Here is a 23,545-nt window from a genome sequence, read left to right on the forward strand (position 1 = left end):
TAACGGGGGCGGTTGTGTGAGTTGCGCTAGCTAACGGGGGACGGTTGTCTGAGTTGCGCTAGCTAACGGGGCGGTTGTGTGAGTTGCGCTAGCTAACGGGGATGGTTGTGTGAGTTGCGCTAGCTAACGGGGGGCGGTTGTGTGAGTTACGCTAGCTAACGGGGGGCGGTTGTGTGAGTTGCGCTTGCTAACGAGGGCGGTTGTGTGAGTTGTGCTAGCTAACGGGGATGGTTGTGTGAGTTGCGCTAGCATATGGGGCGGATGTGTGAGTTGCGCTAGCTAACGGGGATGGTTGTGTCAGTTGCGCTAGCTAACGGGGGCGGTTGTGTGAGTTGCGCTAGCTAACGGGGGCGGTTGTGTGAGTTGCGCTAGCTAACGGGGGCGGTTGTGTGAGTTGCGCTAGCTAACGGGGGATGGTTGTCTGAGTTGCGCTAGCTAACGGGGCGGTTGTGTGAGTTGCGCTAGCTAACGGGGATGGTTGTGTGAGTTGCGCTAGCTAACGGGGGGCGGTTGTGTGAGTTGCGCTAGCTAACGGGGGGCGGTTGTGTGAGTTGCGCTAGCTAACGGTGGGCGGTTGTGTGAGTTGCGCTAGCTAACGGGGATGGTTGTGTGAGTTGCGCTAGCTAACGGTGGACGGTTGTGTGAGTTGCTCTAGCTAACGGGGATGGTTGTGTGAGTTGCGCTAGCTAACGGGGGCGGTTGTGTGAGTTGTCCTAGCTAACGGGGGGCGGTTGTGTGAGTTGCGCTAGCTAACGGGGGCGGTTGTGTGAGTTGCGCTAGCTAACGGGGGCGGTTGTGTGAGTTGCGCTAGCTAACAGGGGCGGTTGTGTGAGTTGCGCTAGCTAACGGGGGGCGGTTGTGTGAGTTGCTCTAGCTGACGGGGGCGGTTGTGTGAGTTGCTCTAGCTGACGGGGGCGGTTGTGTGAGTTGCGCTAGCTAACGGGGGCGGTTGTGTGAGCTGCGTTAGCTAACGGGGGCGGTTGTGCTAGCTAAGGGGGCGGTTGTGTGAGTTACGCTAGCTACTGGGGGGCAGTTGTGTGAGTTGCGCTAGCTAACGAGGGGCGGTTGTGTGAGTTGCGCTAGCTAACGAGGGCAGTTGTGTGAGTTGTGCTAGCTAACGGGGATGGTTGTGTGAGTTGCGCTAGCTAACGGGGGCGGTTGTGTGAGTTGCGCTAGCTAATGGGGGGCGGTTGTGTGAGTTGCGCTAGCTAACGGGGGACGGTTGTGTGAGTTGCGCTAGCTAACGAGGGCAGTTGTGTGAGTTGCGCTAGCTAACGGGGGCGGTTGTGTGAGTTGCGCTAGCTAACGGGGGCGGTTGTGTGAGTTGCGCTAGCTAACGGGGGCGGTTGTGCTAGCTAACGGGGGCGGTTGTGTGAGTTGCGCTAGCTAATGGGGGGCGGTTGTGTGAGTTGCGCTAGCTAACTGGGGGCGGTTGTGTGAGTTGTGCTAGCTAACGGGGATGGTTGTGTGAGTTGCGCTAGCTAACGGGGGCGGTTGTGTGAGTTGCGCAAGCTAATGGGGGGCGGTTGTGTGAGTTGCGCTAGCTAACGGGGGGCGGTTGTGTGAGTTGCGCTAGCTAACGAGGGCAGTTGTGTGACTTGCGCTAGCTAACGGGGGCGGTTGTGTGAGTTGCGCTAGCTAACGGGGGGTGGTTGTGTGAGTTGCGCTAGCTAACGGGGGGTGGTTGTGTGAGTTGTGCTAGCTAACGGGGATGGTTGTGTGAGTTGCGCTAGCTAACGGGGGCGGTTGTGTGAGTTGCGCAAGCTAATGGGGGGCGGTTGTGTGAGTTGCGCTAGCTAACGGGGGGCGGTTGTGTGAGTTGCGCTAGCTAACGAGGGCAGTTGTGTGACTTGCGCTAGCTAACGTGGGCGGTTGTGTGAGTTGCGCTAGCTAACGGGGGGTGGTTGTGTGAGTTGCGCTAGCTAACGGGGGGTGGTTGTGTGAGTTGTCCTAGCTAACGCGGGCGGTTGTGTGAGTTGCGCTAGCTAACGGGGGCGGTTGTGTGAGTTGCGCTAGCTAACGGGGGGCTGTTGTGTGAGTTGCGCTAGCTAACGGGGGGCGGTTGTGTGAGTTGCGCTAGCTAACGGGGATGGTTGTGTGAGTTGCGCTAGCTAATGGGGGCGGTTGTGCTAGCTAACGGGGGCGGTTGTGTGAGTTGCGCTAGCTAATGGGGGGCGGTTGTGTGAGTTGCGCTAGCTAACGGGGGGCGGTTGTGTGAGTTGCGCTAGCTAACGAGGGCAGTTGTGTGAGTTGAGCTAGCTAACGGGGATGGTTGTGTGAGTTGCGCTAGCTAACGGGGGCGGTTGTGTGAGTTGCGCAAGCTAACGGGGGGCGGTTGTGTGAGTTGCGCTAGCTAACGGGGGGCGGTTGTGTGAGTTGTGCTAGCTAACGAGGGCAGTTGTGTGACTTGCGCTAGCTAACGGGGGCGGTTGTGTGAGTTGCGCTTGCTAACGGGGGCGGTTGTGTGAGTTGCGCTAGCTAACGGGGATGGTTGTGTGAGTTGCGCTAGCTAATGGGGGCGGTTGTGCTAGCTAACGGGGGCGGTTGTGTGAGTTGCGCTAGCTAATGGGGGGCGGTTGTGTGAGTTGCGCTAGCTAACGGGGGGCGGTTGTGTGAGTTGTGCTAGCTAACGGGGGCGGTTGTGTGAGTTGCGCTTGCTAACGGGGGCGGTTGTGTGAGTTGCGCTAGCTAACGGGGATGGTTGTGTGAGTTGCGCTAGCTAATGGGGGCGGTTGTGCTAGCTAACGGGGGCGGTTGTGTGAGTTGCGCTAGCTAATGGGGGGCGGTTGTGTGAGTTGCGCTAGCTAACGGGGGGCGGTTGTGTGAGTTGCGCTAGCTAACGAGGGCAGTTGTGTGAGTTGAGCTAGCTAACGGGGATGGTTGTGTGAGTTGCGCTAGCTAACGGGGGCGGTTGTGTGAGTTGCGCAAGCTAACGGGGGGCGGTTGTGTGAGTTGCGCTAGCTAACGGGGGGCGGTTGTGTGAGTTGCGCTAGCTAACGAGGGCAGTTGTGTGACTTGCGCTAGCTAACGGGGGCGGTTGTGTGAGTTGCGCTAGCTAACGGGGGGTGGTTGTGTGAGTTGCGCTAGCTAACGGGGGCGGTTGTGTGAGTTGCGCTAGCTAACGGGGGGCGGTTGTGTGAGTTGCGTTAGCTGACGGGGGCGGTTGTGTGAGTTGCGCTAGCTAACGGGGGGTGGTTGTGTGAGTTGTCCTAGCTAACGCGGGCGGTTGTGTGAGTTGCGCTAGCTAACTGGGGGCTGTTGTGTGAGTTGCGCTAGCTAACGGGGGCGGTTGTGTGAGTTGTGCTAGCTAACGGGGGCGGTTGTGTGAGTTGCGCTAGCTAACGGGGGCGGTTGTGTGAGTTGCGCTAGCTAACGGGGGCGGTTGTGTGAGTTGCGCTAGCTAACGGGGGCGGTTGTGCTAGCTAACGGGGATGGTTGTGTGAGTTGCGCTAGCTAACGGGGGCGGTTGTGTGAGTTGCGCAAGCTAATGGGGGGCGGTTGTGTGAGTTGCGCTAGCTAACGGGGGGCGGTTGTGTGAGTTGCGCTAGCTAACGAGGGCAGTTTTGTGACTTGCGCTAGCTAACGGGGGCGGTTGTGTGAGTTGCGCTAGCTAACGGGGAGTGGTTGTGTGAGTTGTCCTAGCTAACGCGGGCGGTTGTGTGAGTTGCGCTAGCTAACGGGGGCGGTTGTGTGAGTTGTGCTAGCTAACGGGGGCGGTTGTGTGAGTTGCGCTAGCTAACGGGGGCGGTTGTGTGAGTTGCGCTAGCTAACGGGGGGCGTTTGAGTGAGTTGCGCTAGCTAACGGGGGCGGTTGTGCTAGCTAACGGGGGCGGTTGTGTGAGTTGCGCTAGCTAATGGGGGGCGGTTGTGTGAGTTGCGCTAGCTAACGGGGGGCGGTTGTGTGAGTTGCGCTAGCTAACGAGGGCAGTTGTGTGAGTTGTGCTAGCTAACGGGGATGGTTGTGTGAGTTGCGCTAGCTAATGGGGGGCGGTTGTGTGAGTTGCGCTAGCTAACGGGGGGCGGTTGTGTGAGTTGCGCTAGCTAACGAGGGCAGTTGTGTGAGTTGAGCTAGCTAACGGGGATGGTTGTGTGAGTTGCGCTAGCTAACGGGGGCGGTTGTGTGAGTTGCGCAAGCTAACGGGGGGCGGTTGTGTGAGTTGCGCTAGCTAACGGGGGGCGGTTGTGTGAGTTGAGCTAGCTAACGAGGGCAGTTGTGTGACTTGCGCTAGCTAACGGGGGCGGTTGTGTGAGTTGCGCTAGCTAACGGGGGGTGGTTGTGTGAGTTGCGCTAGCTAACGGGGGCGGTTGTGTGAGTTGCGCTAGCTAACGGGGGGCCGTTGTGTGAGTTGCGTTAGCTGACGGGGGCGGTTGTGTGAGTTGCGCTAGCTAACGGGGGGTGGTTGTGTGAGTTGTCCTAGCTAACGCGGGCGGTTGTGTGAGTTGCGCTAGCTAACTGGGGGCTGTTGTGTGAGTTGCGCTAGCTAACGGGGGCGGTTGTGTGAGTTGTGCTAGCTAACGGGGGCGGTTGTGTGAGTTGCGCTAGCTAACGGGGGCGGTTGTGTGAGTTGCGCTAGCTAACGGGGGCGGTTGTGTGAGTTGCGCTAGCTAACGGGGGCGGTTGTGCTAGCTAACGGGAATGGTTGTGTGAGTTGCGCTAGCTAACGGGGGCGGTTGTGTGAGTTGCGCAAGCTAATGGGGGGCGGTTGTGTGAGTTGCGCTAGCTAACGGGGGGCGGTTGTGTGAGTTGCGCTAGCTAACGAGGGCAGTTTTGTGACTTGCGCTAGCTAACGGGGGCGGTTGTGTGAGTTGCGCTAGCTAACGGGGAGTGGTTGTGTGAGTTGTCCTAGCTAACGCGGGCGGTTGTGTGAGTTGCGCTAGCTAACGGGGGCGGTTGTGTGAGTTGTGATAGCTAACGGGGGCGGTTGTGTGAGTTGCGCTAGCTAACGGGGGCGGTTGTGTGAGTTGCGCTAGCTAACGGGGGGCGGTTGAGTGAGTTGCGCTAGCTAACGGGGGCGGTTGTGCTAGCTAACGGGGGCGGTTGTGTGAGTTGCGCTAGCTAATGGGGGGCGGTTGTGTGAGTTGCGCTAGCTAACGGGGGGCAGTTGTGTGAGTTGCGCTAGCTAACGAGGGCAGTTGTGTGAGTTGTGCTAGCTAACGGGGATGGTTGTGTGAGTTGCGCTAGCTAACGGGGGCGGTTGTGTGAGTTGCGCAAGCTAATGGGGGGCGGTTGTGTGAGTTGCGCTAGCTAACGGGGGGCGGTTGTGTGAGTTGCGCTAGCTAACGAGGGCGGTTGTGTGACTTGCGCTAGCTAACGGGGGCGGTTGTGTGAGTTGCGCTAGCTAACGGGGGGTGGTTGTGTGAGTTGTCCTAGCTAACGCGGGCGGTTGTGTGAGTTGCGCTAGCTAACGGGGGCGGTTGTGTGAGTTGCGCTAGCTAACGGGGGGCGGTTGTGTGAGTTGCGTTAGCTGACGTGGGCGGTTGTGTGATTTGCTCTAGCTAACGGGGGGCGGTTGTGTGAGTTGCGCTAGCTAACGGGGGGCGGTTGTGTGAGTTGCGCTAGCTAACGGGGGGCGGTTGTGTGAGTTGCGCTAGCTAACGGGGGGCGGTTGTGTGAGTTGCGCTAGCTAACGGGGGGCGGTTGTGTGAGTTGTGCTAGCTAACGGGGGCGGTTGTGTGAGTTGCGCTTGCTAACGGGGGCGGTTGTGTGAGTTGCGCTAGCTAACGGGATGGTTGTGTGAGTTGCGCTAGCTAATGGGGCGGTTGTGCTAGCTAACGGGGGCGGTTGTGTGAGTTGCGCTAGCTAATGGGGGGCGGTTGTGTGAGTTGCGCTAGCTAACGGGGGGCGGTTGTGTGAGTTGCGCTAGCTAACGAGGGCAGTTGTGTGAGTTGTGCTAGCTAACGGGGATGGTTGTGTGAGTTGCGCTAGCTAACGGGGGCGGTTGTGTGAGTTGCGCAAGCTAATGGGGGGCGGTTGTGTGAGTTGCGCTAGCTAACGAGGGCAGTTGTGTGACTTGCGCTAGCTAACGGGGGCGGTTGTGTGAGTTGCGCTAGCTAACGGGGGGTGGTTGTGTGAGTTGTCCTAGCTAACGCGGGCGGTTGTGTGAGTTGCGCTAGCTAACGGGGGCGGTTGTGTGAGTTGCGCTAGCTAACAGGGGGGCTGTTGTGTGAGTTGCGCTAGCTAACGGGGGCGGTTGTGTGAGCTGCGCTAGCTAACGGGGGGCGGTTGTGTGAGTTGCGTTAGCTGACGGGGGCGGTTGTGTGAGTTGCTCTAGCTAACGGGGGTGGTTGTGTGAGTTGCTCTAGCTAACGGGGGCGGTTGTGTGAGTTGCGCTAGCTGACGGGGTCGGTTGTGTGAGTTGCTCTAGCTAACGGGGGGGGGGTTGTGTGAGTTGCGCTAGCTAACGGGGGCAGTTGTGTGAGTTGCGCTAGCTAACGGGGGAGGTTGTGTGAGTTGCGCTAGCTAACGGGGGACGGTTGTCTGAGTTGCGCTAGCTAACGGGGCGGTTGTGTGAGTTGTGCTAGCTAAAGGGGATGGTTGTGTGAGTTGCGCTAGCTAACGGGGGGCGGTTGTGTGAGTTGCGCTAGCTAACGGGGGCGGTTGTGTGAGTTGCGCTAGCTAACGGGGGGCGGTTGTGTGAGTTGCGCTAGCTAACGGGGGCGGTTGTGTGAGTTGCGCTAGCTAACGGGGGGCGGTTGTGTGAGTTGCGCTAGCTGACGGGGGCGGTTGTGTGAGTTGCTCTAGCTAACGGGGGCGGTTGTGTGAGTTGCGCTAGCTGAAGGGGGCGGTTGTGTGAGTTGCGCTAGCTAACGGGGGAGGTTGTGTGAGTTGCGCTAGCTAATGGGGGACGGTTGTCTGAGTAGCGCTAGCTAACGGGGCGGTTATGTGAGTTGGGCTAGCTAAAGGGGATGGTTGTGTGAGTTGCGCTAGCTAACGGGGGGCGGTTGTGTGAGTTGCGCTAGCTAACGGGGACGGTTGTGTGAGTTGCGCTAGCTAACGGGGGCGGTTGTGTGAGTTGCGCTAGCGAACGGGGGCGGTTGTGTGAGTTGCGCTAGCTAACGGGGGACGGTTGTCTGAGTTGCGCTAGCGAACGGGGCGGTTGTGTGAGTTGCGCTAGCTAACGGGGATGGTTGTGTGAGTTGCGCTAGCTAACGGGGGGCGGTTGTGTGAGTTGCGCTGGCTAACGGGGGGCGGTTGTGTGAGTTGCGCTAGCTAACGGAGGCGGTTTTGTGTTTTTCCAGTTGGAGCCGGGGTTGCTGGATGAGACTCAGATCGCTACCATCCTCAGAGAGATTCTGAAGGGTCTGGAATACCTCCACTCAGAGAAGAAGATACACAGAGATATCAAAGGTACTAAATAGCATGGATTCTAGTAGGGGCTAACCTAGCTAACAGGGATACTAGTAGGGGCTAACCTAGCTAACAGGGATACTAGTAGCGGCTAACAGGGATACTAGTAGGGGCTAACCTAGCTAACAGGGGTACTAGTAGGGGCTAACCTAGCTAACAGGGATACTATTAGGGTCTAACCTAACTAGCATGGATACTAGTAGGGGCTAACCTAACTAGCATGGATACTAGTAGGGGCTAACCTAACTAACAGGGATACTAGTAGGGGCTAACCTAACTAGCATGGATACTAGTAGGGGCTAACCTAGCTAACAGGGATACTAGTAGGGGCTAACCTAACTAGCATGGATACTAGTAGGGGCTAACCTAACTAGCATGGATACTAGTAGGGGCTAACCTAGCTAACAGGGACACTAGTAGGGGCTAACCTAACTAACAGGGACACTAGTAGGGGCTAACAGGGATACTAGTAGGAGCTAACCTAGCTAACAGGGGTACTAGTAGGGGCTAACCTATCTAACAGGGGTACTAGTAGGGGCTAACCTAGCTAACAGGGATACTAGTAGGGGCTAACCTAACTAACAGGGATACTAGTAGGGGCTAACCTAGCTAACAGGGATACTAGTAGGGGCTATCCTAGCTAACAGTGATACTAGTAGGGGCTAACCTAACTAGCATGGATACTAGTAGGGGCTAACCTATCTAACAGAGTTACTAGTAGGGGTTAACCTAACTAGGATGGATACTAGTAGGGGCTAACCTAACTAACAGGGATACTAGTAGGGGCTAACCTAGCTAACAGTAATACTAGTAGGGGCTAACCTAGCTAACAGTAATACTAGTAGGGGCTAACCTAACTAACAGGGATACTAGTAGGGGCTAACAGGGATACTAGTAGGGGCTAACCTAGCTAACAGGGGTACTAGTAGGCATTAACCAAGCTAACTGGGATACTAGTAGGGGCTAACCTAGCTAACAGGGCTACTAGTAGGGGCTAACCTAGCTATAAGGGATACTAGTAGGGGCTAACCTAGCTAACAGGGATTCTAGTAGGGGCTAACCTAGCTAACAGGGATACTAGTAGGGGCTAACCAAGCTAACAGGGATACTAGTATGGGCTAACCTAACTGGGGCTAACCTAGCTAACAGTGATACTAGTAGGGGCTAACTTAACTAGCATGGATACTAGTAGGGGCTAACCTAGCTAACAGGGATACTAGTAGGGGCTAACCTAGCTAACAGGGATACTAGTAGGGGCTAACCTCACTAACAGGGATACTAGTATGGGCTAACCTCAATAACAGGGATACTAGTAGGGGCTAACCTAGCTAACAGAGATACTAGTAGGGGCTAACCTAACTAACAGGGTTACTAGCAGGGGTTAACCTAACTAGGATGGATACTAGTAGGGGCTAACCTAACTAACAGGGATACTAGTAGGTGCTAACCTAGCTAACAGGAATACTAGTAGGTGCTAACCTAGCTAACAGTAATACTAGTAGGGGCTAACAGGGATACTAGTAGGGGCTAACCTAACTAACAGGGATACTAGTAGGGGCTAACCTAGCTAACAGGGATACTAGTAGGGGCTAACCTAGCTAACAGGGATACTAGTAGGGGCTAACCTAGCTAACAGGGATACTAGTAGGGGCTATCCTAGCTAACAGAGTTACTAGTAGGGGTTAACCTAACTAGGACGGATACTAGTAGGGGCTAACCTAGCTAACAGGAATACTAGTAGGGGCTAACAGGGATACTAGTAGGGACTAACCTAGCTAACTGGGATACTAGTAGGGGCTAACCTAGCTAACAGCGATACTAGTATGGGCTAACCTAACTAACAGGGATACTAGTAGGGGCTATCCTAGCTAACAGGGATACTAGTAGGGGTTAACCTAACTAGGATGGATACTAGTAGGGGCTAACCTAACTTACAGGGATACTAGTAGGGGATAACCTAGCTAACAGGAATACTAGTAGGGGCTAACCTAGCTAACAGTAATACTAGTAGGGGGTAACCTAACTAACAGGGATACTAGTAGGGGCTAACAGGGATACTAGTAGGGACTAACCTAGCTAACAGGGATACTAGTAGGGGCTAACCTAGCTAACAGGGATACTAGTAGGGGCTAACAGGGATACTAGTAGGGGCTAACCTAGCTAACAGGGATACTAGTAGGGGCTAACCTAGCTAACAGGGATACTAGTAGGGGCTAACCTAGCTAACATGAATACTAGTAGGGGCTAACCTAGCTAACAGTAATACTAGTAGGGGGTAACCTAACTAACAGGGATACTTGTTGGGGCTAACCTAACTAACAGGGATACTAGTAGGGGCTAACCTAGCTAACAGGGATACTAGTAGGGGCTAACCTAGCTAACAGTGATACTAGTAGGGGCTAACCTAGCTAACAGTGATACTAGTAGGGGCTAACCTAGCTAACAGGGATACTAGTAGGGGCTAACCTAACTAACAGGGATACTAGGAGTGGCTAACCAAGCTAACAGGGATACTAGTAGGGGCTAACCTAGCTAACAGGGATACTAGTAGGGGCTAACCAAGCTAACAGGGATAGTAGTATTGGCTAACCTTACTGGGGCTAACATAGCTAACAGTGATACTAGTAGGGGCTAACCTAGCTAACAGGGATACTAGTAGGGGCTAACCTAACTAGCATGGATACTAGTAAGGGCAACCTAAATAGCATGGATACTAGTAGGGGCTAACCTAGCTAACAGGGATACTAGTAGGTGCTAACCTAACTGGGGCTAACCTAGCTAACAGTGGTACTAGTAGGGGCTAACCTAGCTAACAGGGATACTAGTAGGGGCTAACCTAGCTAACAGGGTTACTAGCAGGGGTTAACCTAACTAGGATGGATACTAGTAGGGGCTAACCTAACTAACAGGGACACTAGTAGGGGCTAACAGGGATACTAGTAGGGGCTAACCTAGCTAACAGGGATACTAGTAGGGGCTAACCTCACTAACATGGATACTAGTAGGGGCTAACCTAACTAACCTAACTAGCAGGGGATACTAGTAGGGGCTAACCTAACTAGCATGGATACTAGTAGGGGCTAACCTAACTAGCATGGATACTAGTAGGGGCTAACCAAACTAACAGGGATGCTAGTAGGGGCTAACCTAACTAGCATGGATAAAAGTAGGGGCTAACCCAGCTAACAGGGATACTAGTAGGGGCTAACCTAGCTAACAGGGTTGCTAGTAGGGGCTAACCTAACTAGCATGGATACTAGTAGGGGCTAGCCTAGCTGGGGCTAACCTAGCTAACAGTGATACTAGTAGGGGCTAACCTAACTAGCATGGATACTAGTAGGGGCTAACCTAACTAGCAGGGGTACTAGTAGGGGCTAACCTAGCTAACAGGGATACTAGTAGGGGCTAACCTAGCTAACAGGGACACTAGTAGGTGCTAACCTAGCTACCAGAGATACTAGTAGGGGCTAACCTAGCTAACAGGGATACTAGTAGGGGCTAACCTAGCTAACAGGGATACTAGTAGGGGCTAACCTAGCTAACAGAGATACTATTAGGGGCTAACCTAGCTAACAGGGATACTAGTAGAGGCTAACCTAGCTAACAGGGATACTAGTAGGGGCTAACCTAGCTAACAGAGATACTAGTAGGGGCTAACCTAGCTAACAGTGATACTAGTAGGGGCTAACCTAGCTAACAGAGATACTAGTAGGGGCTAACCTAGCTAACAGTGATACTAGTAGGGGCTAACCTAGCTAACAGGGATACTAGTAGGGGCTAACCTAGCTAACAGGGATACTATTAGGGGCTAACCTAACTAGCATGGATACTAGTAGGGGCTAACCTAGCTAACAGGGATACTAGTAGGGGCTAACCTAGCTAACAGTGATACTAGTAGGGGCTAACCTAACTAACAGGGATGCTAGTATGGGCTAACCTAACTAGCATGGATACTAGTAGGGGCTAACCTAGCTAACAGGGATACTAGTAGGGGCTAACCTAACTGGGGCTAACCTAGCTAACAGTGATACTAGTAGGGGCTAACCTAGCTAACAGGGATACTAGTAGGGGCTAACCTAATTAACAGGGATGCTAGTAGGGGCTAACCTAACTAGCATGGATACTAGTAGGGGCTAACCTAGCTAACAGGGATACTAGTAGGGGCTAACCTAGCTAACAGGGATACTAGTAGGGGCTAACCTAGCTAACAGGGATACTAGTATGATCTAACCTAGCTAACAGGGATAGTAGTAGTGGCTAACCTCACTAACAGGGATACTAGTATGGGCTAACCTCAATAACAGGGATACTAGTAGGGGCTAACCTAGCTAACAGAGATACTAGTAGGGGCTAACCTAGCTAACAGGGATACTAGTAGGGGCTATCCTAGCTAACAGAATTACTAGTAGGGGTTAACCTAACTAGGATGGATACTAGTAGGGGCTAACCTAGCTAACATGAATACTAGTAGGGGCTAACAGGGATACTAGTAGGGGCTAACCTAGCTAACAGGGATACTAGTAGGGGCTAACCTAGCTAACAGGGATACTAGTAGGGGCTAACAGGGATACTAGTAGGGGCTAACCTAGCTAACAGAGATACTAGTATGGGCTAACCTAGCTAACAGGGATACTAGTAGGGGCTATCCTAGCTAACATAATTACTAGTAGGGGTTAACCTAACTAGGATGGATACTAGTAGGGGCTAACCTAGCTAACATGAATACTAGTAGGGGCTAACAGGGATACTAGTAGGGGCTAACTTAGCTAACAGGGTAACTAGTAGGGGCTAACCTAGCTAACAGGGATACTAGTAGGGGCTAACCTAGCTAACAGGGATACTAGTAAGGGCTAACCTAGCTAACAGGGATACTAGTACGGGCTAACCTAACTAACAGGGATACTAGTAGGGGATAACCTAGCTAACAGGGATACTAGTAGGGGCTAACCTAACTAACAGGGATACTAGTAGGTGCTAACCTAGCTAACAGGAATACTAGTAGGTGCTAACCTAGCTAACAGTAATACTAGTAGGGGCTAACAGGGATACTAGTAGGGGCTAACCTAACGAACAGGGATACTAGTAGGGGCTAACCTAGCTAACAGGGATACTAGTAGGGGCTAACCTAGCTAACAGAGATACTAGTAGGGGCTAACCTAGCTAACAGGGATACTAGTAGGGGCTATCCTAGCTAAAAGAGTTACTAGTAGGGGTTAACCTAACTAGGATGGATACTAGTAGGGGCTAGCCTAGCTAACAGGAATACTAGTAGGGGCTAACCTAGCTAACAGGGATACTAGTAGGGGCTAACCTAGCTAACAGGGATTCTAGTAGGGGCTAAGCTAACTAACAGGGATACTAGTAGGGGCTAACCTAGCTAACAGGGATACTAGTAGGGGCTAACCTAGCTAACAGGGATACTAGTAGGGGCTAACCTAGCTAACAGGGATACTAGTAGGGGCTAACCTAGCTAACAGAGATACTAGTAGGGGCTAACCTAGCTAACAGGGATACTAGTAGGGGCTAACCTAGCTAACAGGGATACTAGTAGGGGCTAACCTCACTAACAGGGATACTAGTATGGGCTAACCTCAATAACAGGGATACTAGTAGGGGCTAACCTAGCTAACAGAGATACTAGTAGGGGCTAACCTAACTAACAGGGTTACTAGCAGGGGTTAACCTAACTTGGATGGATACTAGTAGGGGCTAACCTAACTAACAGGGATACTAGTAGGTGCTAACCTAGCTAACAGGGATACTAGTAGGGGCTAACCTAGCTCACATGGATACTAGTAGGGGCTAGCCTAGCTAACAGGGATACTAGTAGGGGCTAACCTAACTGGGGCTAACCTAGCTAACAGGGATGCTAGTAGGGGCTAACCTAACTAGCATGGATACTAGTAGGGGCTAACCTAGCTAACAGGGACACTAGTAGGGGCTAACCTAGCTAACAGGGATACTAGTAGGGCTAACCTAGTTAATAGGGATGCTAGTAGGGGCTAACCTAGCTAACAGGGATACTAGTAGGGGCTAACCTAACTAGCAGGGATACTAGTAGGGGCTAACCTAGCTAACAGAGATACTAGTAGGGGCTAACCTGGCTAACAGGGATACTAGTAGGGGCTAACCTAACTGGGGCTAACCTAGCTAACAGTGATACTAGTAGGGGCTAACCTAGCTAACAGCGATACTAGTAGGGGCTAACCTAACTAGCATGGATACTAGTAGGGGCTAACCTAACTAGCATGGATACTAGTAGGGGCTAACCAAACTAACAGGGATGCTAGTAGGGGCTAACCTAACTAGCATGGATACTAGTAGGGGCTAACCTAGCTAACAGAGATACTAGTAGGGGCTAACCTAACTAACAGGGATACTAGTAGGGGATAACCTAGCTAACAGGGATACTAGTAGGGGCTATCCTAGCTAACAGGGATACTAGTAGGGGCTAACCTAACTAGCATGGATACTAGTAGGGGCTAACCTAGCTAACAGAGATACTAGTAGGGGCTAACCTAGCTAACAGTTATACTAGTAGGGGCTAACCTAGCTAACAGAGATACTAGTAGGGGCTAACCTAGCTAACAGTGATACTAGTAGGGGCTAACCTAGCTAACAGGGATACTAGTAGGGGCTAACCTAGCTAACAGGGATACTATTAGGGGCTAACCTAACTAGCATGGATACTAGTAGGGGCTAACCTAGCTAACAGGGATACTAGTAGGGGCTAACCTAACTGGGGCTAACCTAGCTAACAGTGATACTAGTAGGGGCTAACCTAGCTAACATTGATACTAGTAGGGGCTAACCTAATTAACAGGGATGCTAGTAGGGGCTAACCTAACTAGCATGGATACTAGTAGGGGCTAACCTAGCTAACAGGGATACTAGTAGGGGCTAACCTAGCTAACAGGGATACTAGTAGGGGCTAACCTAGCTAACAGGGATACTAGTATGATCTAACCTAGCTAACAGGGATACTAGTAGGGGCTAACCTCACTAACAGGGATACTAGTATGGGCTAACCTCAATAACAGGGATACTAGTAGGGGCTAACCTAGCTAACAGAGATACTAGTAGGGGCTAACCTAGCTAACAGGGATACTAGTAGGGGCTAACCTAGCTAACAGAATTACTAGTAGGGGTTAACCTAACTAGGATGGATACTAGTAGGGGCTAACCTAGCTAACATGAATACTAGTAGGGGCTAACAGGGATACTAGTAGGGGCTAACCTAGCTAACAGGGATACTAGTAGGGGCTAACCTAGCTAACAGGGATACTAGTAGGGGCTAACAGGGATACTAGTAGGGGCTAACCTAGCTAACAGAGATACTAGTATGGGCTAACCTAGCTAACAGGGATACTAGTAGGGGCTATCCTAGCTAACAGAATTACTAGTAGGGGTTAACCTAACTAGGATGGATACTAGTAGGGGCTAACCTAGCTAACATGAATACTAGTAGGGGCTAACAGGGATACTAGTAGGGGCTAACTTAGCTAACAGGGTAACTAGTAGGGGCTAACCTAGCTAACAGGGATACTAGTAGGGGCTAACCTAGCTAACAGGGATACTAGTAAGGGCTAACCTAGCTAACAGGGATACTAGTACGGGCTAACCTAACTAACAGGGATACTAGTAGGGGATAACCTAGCTAACAGGGATACTAGTAGGGGCTAACCTAACTAACAGGGATACTAGTAGGTGCTAACCTAGCTAACAGGAATACTAGTAGGTGCTAACCTAGCTAACAGTAATACTAGTAGGGGCTAACAGGGATACTAGTAGGGGCTAACCTAACGAACAGGGATACTAGTAGGGGCTAACCTAGCTAACAGGGATACTAGTAGGGGCTAACCTAGCTAACAGAGATACTAGTAGGGGCTAACCTAGCTAACAGGGATACTAGTAGGGGCTATCCTAGCTAACAGAGTTACTTGTAGGGGTTAACCTAACTAGGATGGATACTAGTAGGGGCTAGCCTAGCTAACAGGAATACTAGTAGGGGCTAACCTAGCTAACAGGGATACTAGTAGGGGCTAACCTAGCTAACAGGGATTCTAGTAGGGGCTAAGCTAACTAACAGGGATACTAGTAGGGGCTAACCTAGCTAACAGGGATACTAGTAGGGGCTAACCTAGCTAACAGGGATACTAGTAGGGGCTAACCTAGCTAACAGGGATACTAGTAGGGGCTAACCTAGCTAACAGAGATACTAGTAGGGGCTAACCTAGCTAACAGGGATACTAGTAGGGGCTAACCTAGCTAACAGGGATACTAGTAGGGGCTAACCTCACTAACAGGGATACTAGTATGGGCTAACCTCAATAACAGGGATACTAGTAGGGGCTAACCTAGCTAACAGAGATACTAGTAGGGGCTAACCTAACTAACAGGGTTACTAGCAGGGGTTAACCTAACTTGGATGGATACTAGTAGGGGCTAACCTAACTAACAGGGATACTAGTAGGTGCTAACCTAGCTAACAGGGATACTAGTAGGGGCTAACCTAGCTCACATGGATACTAGTAGGGGCTAGCCTAGCTAACAGGGATACTAGTAGGGGCTAACCTAACTGGGGCTAACCTAGCTAACAGGGATGCTAGTAGGGGCTAACCTAACTAGCATGGATACTAGTAGGGGCTAACCTAGCTAACAGGGATACTAGTAGGGGCTAACCTAGCTAACAGGGATACTAGTAGGGCTAACCTAGTTAACAGGGATGCTAGTAGGGGCTAACCTAGCTAACAGGGATACTAGTAGGGGCTAACCTAACTAGCAGGGATACTAGTAGGGGCTAACCTAGCTAACAGAGATACTAGTAGGGGCTAACCTGGCTAACAGGGATACTAGTAGGGGCTAACCTAACTGGGGCTAACCTAGCTAACAGTGATACTAGTAGGGGCTAACCTAGCTAACAGCGATACTAGTAGGGGCTAACCTAACTAGCATGGATACTAGTAGGGGCTAACCTAACTAGCATGGATACTAGTAGGGGCTAACCAAACTAACAGGGATGCTAGTAGGGGCTAACCTAACTAGCATGGATACTAGTAGGGGCTAACCTAGCTAACAGAGATACTAGTAGGGGCTAACCTAACTAACAGGGATACTAGTAGGGGATAACCTAGCTAACAGGGATACTAGTAGGGGCTATCCTAGCTAACAGGGATACTAGTAGGGGCTAACCTAACTAGCATGGATACTAGTAGGGGCTAACCTAGCTAACAGAGATACTAGTAGGGGCTAACCTAACTAACAGGGATACTAGTAGGGGATAACCTAGCTAACAGGGATACTAGTAGGGGCTATCCTAGCTAACAGGGATACTAGTAGGGGTTAACCTAACTAGGATGGATACTAGTAGGGGCTAACCTAGCTAACATGAATACTAGTAGGGGCTAACAGGGATACTAGTAGGGGCTAACCTAGCTAACAGGGATACTAGTAGGGGCTAACCTAGCTAACAGGGATACTAGTAGGGGCTAACAGGGATACTAGTAGGGGCTAACCTAGCTAACAGAGATACTAGTAGGTGCTAACCTAGCTAACAGGAATACTAGTAGGTGCTAACCTAGCTAACAGTAATACTAGTAGGGGCTAACAGGGATACTAGTAGGGGCTAACCTAACGAACAGGGATACTAGTAGGGGCTAACCTAGCTAACAGGGATACTAGTAGGGGCTAACCTAGCTAACAGAGATACTAGTAGGGGCTAACCTAGCTAACAGGGATACTAGTAGGGGCTATCCTAGCTAACAGAGTTACTAGTAGGGGTTAACCTAACTAGGATGGATACTAGTAGGGGCTAGCCTAGCTAACAGGAATACTAGTAGGGGCTAACCTAGCTAACAGGGATACTAGTAGGGGCTAACCTAGCTAACAGGGATTCTAGTAGGGGCTAAGCTAACTAACAGGGATACTAGTAGGGGCTAACCTAGCTAACAGGGATACTAGTAGGGGCTAACCTAGCTAACAGGGATACTAGTAGGGGCTAACCTAGCTAACAGGGATACTAGTAGGGGCTAACCTAGCTAACAGAGATACTAGTAGGGGCTAACCTAGCTAACAGGGATACTAGTAGGGGCTAACCTAGCTAACAGGGATACTAGTAGGGGCTAACCTCACTAACAGGGATACTAGTATGGGCTAACCTCAATAACAGGGATACTAGTAGGGGCTAACCTAGCTAACAGAGATACTAGTAGGGGCTAACCTAACTAACAGGGTTACTAGCAGGGGTTAACCTAACTTGGATGGATACTAGTAGGGGCTAACCTAACTAACAGGGATACTAGTAGGTGCTAACCTAGCTAACAGGGATACTAGTAGGGGCTAACCTAGCTCACATGGATACTAGTAGGGGCTAGCCTAGCTAACAGGGATACTAGTAGGGGCTAACCTAACTGGGGCTAACCTAGCTAACAGGGATGCTAGTAGGGGCTAACCTAACTAGCATGGATACTAGTAGGGGCTAACCTAGCTAACAGGGATACTAGTAGGGGCTAACCTAGCTAACAGGGATACTAGTAGGGCTAACCTAGTTAACAGGGATGCTAGTAGGGGCTAACCTAGCTAACAGGGATACTAGTAGGGGCTAACCTAACTAGCAGGGATACTAGTAGGGGCTAACCTAGCTAACAGAGATACTAGTAGGGGCTAACCTGGCTAACAGGGATACTAGTAGGGGCTAACCTAACTGGGGCTAACCTAGCTAACAGTGATACTAGTAGGGGCTAACCTAGCTAACAGCGATACTAGTAGGGGCTAACCTAACTAGCATGGATACTAGTAGGGGCTAACCTAACTAGCATGGATACTAGTAGGGGCTAACCAAACTAACAGGGATGCTAGTAGGGGCTAACCTAACTAGCATGGATACTAGTAGGGGCTAACCTAGCTAACAGAGATACTAGTAGGGGCTAACCTAACTAACAGGGATACTAGTAGGGGATAACCTAGCTAACAGGGATACTAGTAGGGGCTATCCTAGCTAACAGGGATACTAGTAGGGGCTAACCTAACTAGCATGGATACTAGTAGGGGCTAACCTAGCTAACAGAGATACTAGTAGGGGCTAACCTAACTAACAGGGATACTAGTAGGGGATAACCTAGCTAACAGGGATACTAGTAGGGGCTATCCTAGCTAACAGGGATACTAGTAGGGGTTAACCTAACTAGGATGGATACTAGTAGGGGCTAACCTAGCTAACATGAATACTAGTAGGGGCTAACAGGGATACTAGTAGGGGCTAACCTAGCTAACAGGGATACTAGTAGGGGCTAACCTAGCTAACAGGGATACTAGTAGGGGCTAACAGGGATACTAGTAGGGGCTAACCTAGCTAACAGAGATACTAGTAGGGGCTAACCTAGCTAACAGGGATACTAGTAGGGGCTATCCTAGCTAACAGAATTACTAGTAGGGGTAAACCTAACTAGGATGGATACTAGTAGGGGCTAACCTAGCTAACATGAATACTAGTAGGGGATAACAGGGATACTAGTAGGGGCTAACCTAGCTAACAGGGATACTAGTAGGGGCTAACCTAGCTAACATGAATACTAGTAGGGGCTAACAGGGATACTAGTAGGGGCTAACCTAGCTAACAGGGATACTAGTAGGGGCTAACCTAGCTAACAGGGATACTAGTAGGGGCTAACAGGGATACTAGTAGGGGCTAACCTAGCTAACAGCGATACTAGTATGGGCTAACCTAGCTAACAGGGATACTAGTAGGGGCTATCCTAGCTAACAGAATTACTAGTAGGGGTTAACCTAACTAGGATGGATACTAGTAGGGGCTAACCTAGCTAACAGGGATACTAGTAGGGGCTAACCTAGCTAACAGGGATACTAGTAAGGGCTAACCTAGCTAACAGGGATACTAGTACGGGCTAACCTAACTAACAGGGATACTAGTAGGGGATAACCTAGCTAACAGGGATACTAGTAGGGGCTAACCTAACTAACAGGGATACTAGTAGGTGCTAACCTAGCTAACAGGAATACTAGTAGGTGCTAACCTAGCTAACAGTAATACTAGTAGGGGCTAACAGGGATACTAGTAGGGGCTAACCTAACGAACAGGGATACTAGTAGGGGCTAACCTAGCTAACAGGGATACTAGTAGGGGCTAACCTAGCTAACAGAGATACTAGTAGGGGCTAACCTAGCTAACAGGGATACTAGTAGGGGCTATCCTAGCTAACAGAGTTACTAGTAGGGGTTAACCTAACTAGGATGGATACTAGTAGGGGCTAGCCTAGCTAACAGGAATACTAGTAGGGGCTAACCTAGCTAACAGAGATACTAGTAGGGGCTAACCTAGCTAACAGGGATACTAGTAGGGGCTAACCTAGCTAACAGGGATACTAGTAGGGGCTAACCTCACTAACAGGGATACTAGTATGGGCTAACCTCAATAACAGGGATACTAGTAGGGGCTAACCTAGCTAACAGAGATACTAGTAGGGGCTAACCTAACTAACAGGGTTACTAGCAGGGGTTAACCTAACTTGGATGGATACTAGTAGGGGCTAACCTAACTAACAGGGATACTAGTAGGGGCTAACCTAGCTCACATGGATACTAGTAGGGGCTAGCCTAGCTAACAGGGATACTAGTAGGGGCTAACCTAACTGGGGCTAACCTAGCTAACAGGGATGCTAGTAGGGGCTAACCTAACTAGCATGGATACTAGTAGGGGCTAACCTAGCTAACAGGGATACTAGTAGGGGCTAACCTAGCTAACAGGGATACTAGTAGGGCTAACCTAGTTAACAGGATGCTAGTAGGGGCTAACCTAGCTAACAGGGATACTAGTAGGGGCTAACCTAACTAGCAGGGATACTAGTAGGGGCTAACCTAGCTAACAGAGATACTAGTAGGGGCTAACCTGGCTAACAGGGATACTAGTAGGGGCTAACCTAACTGGGGCTAACCTAGCTAACAGTGATACTAGTAGGGGCTAACCTAGCTAACAGCGATACTAGTAGGGGCTAACCTAACTAGCATGGATACTAGTAGGGGCTAACCTAACTAGCATGGATACTAGTAGGGGCTAACCAAACTAACAGGGATGCTAGTAGGGGCTAACCTAACTAGCATGGATACTAGTAGGGGCTAACCTAGCTAACAGAGATACTAGTAGGGGCTAACCTAACTAACAGGGATACTAGTAGGGGATAACCTAGCTAACAGGGATACTAGTAGGGGCTATCCTAGCTAACAGGGATACTAGTAGGGGCTAACCTAACTAGCATGGATACTAGTAGGGGCTAACCTAGCTAACAGAGATACTAGTAGGGGCTAACCTAACTAACAGGGATACTAGTAGGGGATAACCTAGCTAACAGGGATACTAGTAGGGGCTATCCTAGCTAACAGGGATACTAGTAGGGGTTAACCTAACTAGGATGGATACTAGTAGGGGCTAACCTAGCTAACATGAATACTAGTAGGGGATAACAGGGATACTAGTAGGGGCTAACCTAGCTAACAGGGGTACTAGTAGGGGCTAACCTAGCTAACAGGGATACTAGTAGGGGCTAACCTAGCTAACAGAGATACTAGTAGGGGCTAACCTAGCTAACAGGGATACTAGTAGGGGCTAACCTAGCTAACAGGGATACTAGTAGGGGCTAACCTCACTAACAGGGATACTAGTATGGGCTAACCTCAATAACAGGGATACTAGTAGGGGCTAACCTAGCTAACAGAGATACTAGTAGGGGCTAACCTAACTAACAGGGTTACTAGCAGGGGTTAACCTAACTTGGATGGATACTAGTAGGGGGTAACCTAACTAACAGGGATACTAGTAGGGGCTAACCTAGCTAACAGGGATACTAGTAGGGCTAACCTAGTTAACAGGGATGCTAGTAGGGGCTAACCTAGCTAACAGGGATACTAGTAGGGGCTAACCTAACTAGCAGGGATACTAGTAGGGGCTAACCTAGCTAACAGAGATACTAGTAGGGGCTAACCTGGCTAACAGGGATACTAGTAGGGGCTAACCTAACTGGGGCTAACCTAGCTAACAGTGATACTAGTAGGGGCTAACCTAGCTAACAGGGATACTAGTAGGGGCTAACCTAACTAGCATGGATACTAGTAGGGGCTAACCTAACTAGCATGGATACTAGTAGGGGCTAACCAAACTAACAGGGATGCTAGTAGGGGCTAACCTAACTAGCATGGATACTAGTAGGGGCTAACCTAGCTAACAGAGATACTAGTAGGGGCTAACCTAACTAACAGGGATACTAGTAGGGGATAACCTAGCTAACAGGGATACTAGTAGGGGCTATCCTAGCTAACAGGGATACTAGTAGGGGCTAACCTAACTAGCATGGATACTAGTAGGGGCTAACCTAGCTAACAGAGATACTAGTAGGGGCTAACCTAGCTAACAGGGATACTAGTAGGGGCTATCCTAGCTAACAGAATTACTAGTAGGGGTAAACCTAACTAGGATGGATACTAGTAGGGGCTAACCTAGCTAACATGAATACTAGTAGGGGATAACAAGGATACTAGTAGGGGCTAACCTAGCTAACAGGGATACTAGTAGGGGCTAACCTAGCTAACATGAATACTAGTAGGGGCTAACAGGGATACTAGTAGGGGCTAACCTAGCTAACAGGGATACTAGTAGGGGCTAACCTAGCTAACAGGGATACTAGTAGGGGCTAACAGGGATACTAGTAGGGGCTAACCTAGCTAACAGCGATACTAGTATGGGCTAACCTAGCTAACAGGGATACTAGTAGGGGCTATCCTAGCTAACAGAATTACTAGTAGGGGTTAACCTAACTAGGATGGATACTAGTAGGGGCTAACCTAGCTAACATGAATACTAGTAGGGGCTAACAGGGATACTAGTAGGGGCTAACTTAGCTAACAGGGTAACTAGTAGGGGCTAACCTAGCTAACAGGGATACTAGTAGGGGCTAACCTAGCTAACAGGGATACTAGTAAGGGCTAACCTAGCTAACAGGGATACTAGTACGGGCTAACCTAACTAACAGGGATACTAGTAGGGGATAACCTAGCTAACAGGGATACTAGTAGGGGCTAACCTAACTAACAGGGATACTAGTAGGTGCTAACCTAGCTAACAGGAATACTAGTAGGTGCTAACCTAGCTAACAGTAATACTAGTAGGGGCTAACAGGGATACTAGTAGGGGCTAACCTAACGAACAGGGATACTAGTAGGGGCTAACCTAGCTAACAGGGATACTAGTAGGGGCTAACCTAGCTAACAGAGATACTAGTAGGGGCTAACCTAGCTAACAGGGATACTAGTAGGGGCTATCCTAGCTAACAGAGTTACTAGTAGGGGTTAACCTAACTAGGATGGATACTAGTAGGGGCTAGCCTAGCTAACAGGAATACTAGTAGGGGCTAACCTAGCTAACAGGGATACTAGTAGGGGCTAACCTAGCTAACAGGGATTCTAGTAGGGGCTAAGCTAACTAACAGGGATACTAGTAGGGGCTAACCTAGCTAACAGGGATACTAGTAGGGGCTAACCTAGCTAACAGGGATACTAGTAGGGGCTAACCTAGCTAACAGGGATACTAGTAGGGGCTAACCTAGCTAACAGAGATACTAGTAGGGGCTAACCTAGCTAACAGGGATACTAGTAGGGGCTAACCTAGCTAACAGGGATACTAGTAGGGGCTAACCTCACTAACAGGGATACTAGTATGGGCTAACCTCAATAACAGGGATACTAGTAGGGGCTAACCTAGCTAACAGAGATACTAGTAGGGGCTAACCTAACTAACAGGGTTACTAGCAGGGGTTAACCTAACTTGGATGGATACTAGTAGGGGCTAACCTAACTAACAGGGATACTAGTAGGGGCTAACCTAGCTCACATGGATACTAGTAGGGGCTAGCCTAGCTAACAGGGATACTAGTAGGGGCTAACCTAACTGGGGCTAACCTAGCTAACAGGGATGCTAGTAGGGGCTAACCTAACTAGCATGGATACTAGTAGGGGCTAACCTAGCTAACAGGGATACTAGTAGGGGCTAACCTAGCTAACAGGGATACTAGTAGGGCTAACCTAGTTAACAGGGATGCTAGTAGGGGCTAACCTAGCTAACAGGGATACTAGTAGGGGCTAACCTAACTAGCAGGGATACTAGTAGGGGCTAACCTAGCTAACAGAGATACT

At 50.3% G+C, this 23,545-nt stretch overlaps 1 protein-coding gene across 2 annotated transcripts in view; it reads left to right on the top strand.

Moving 5' to 3' along the window:
* LOC106575832 (serine/threonine-protein kinase 24) overlaps positions 1–23,545 on the top strand; it is a 445,978-nt gene that overhangs the window by 191,438 nt on the left and 230,995 nt on the right. For both annotated transcript variants that reach the window (XM_082963783.1, XM_082963784.1), the window contains exon 4: positions 7,240–7,348. In XM_082963783.1, coding sequence (XP_082819909.1) covers positions 7,240–7,348 — 109 coding nt within the window. The remainder of the gene's footprint in view (positions 1–7,239; positions 7,349–23,545) is intronic.

This window comes from Salmo salar, chromosome 17 (genome assembly GCF_965601325.2).
Source record: "Salmo salar chromosome 17, fSalSal1, whole genome shotgun sequence".
NCBI classification, from domain to species: domain Eukaryota; kingdom Metazoa; phylum Chordata; class Actinopteri; order Salmoniformes; family Salmonidae; genus Salmo; species Salmo salar.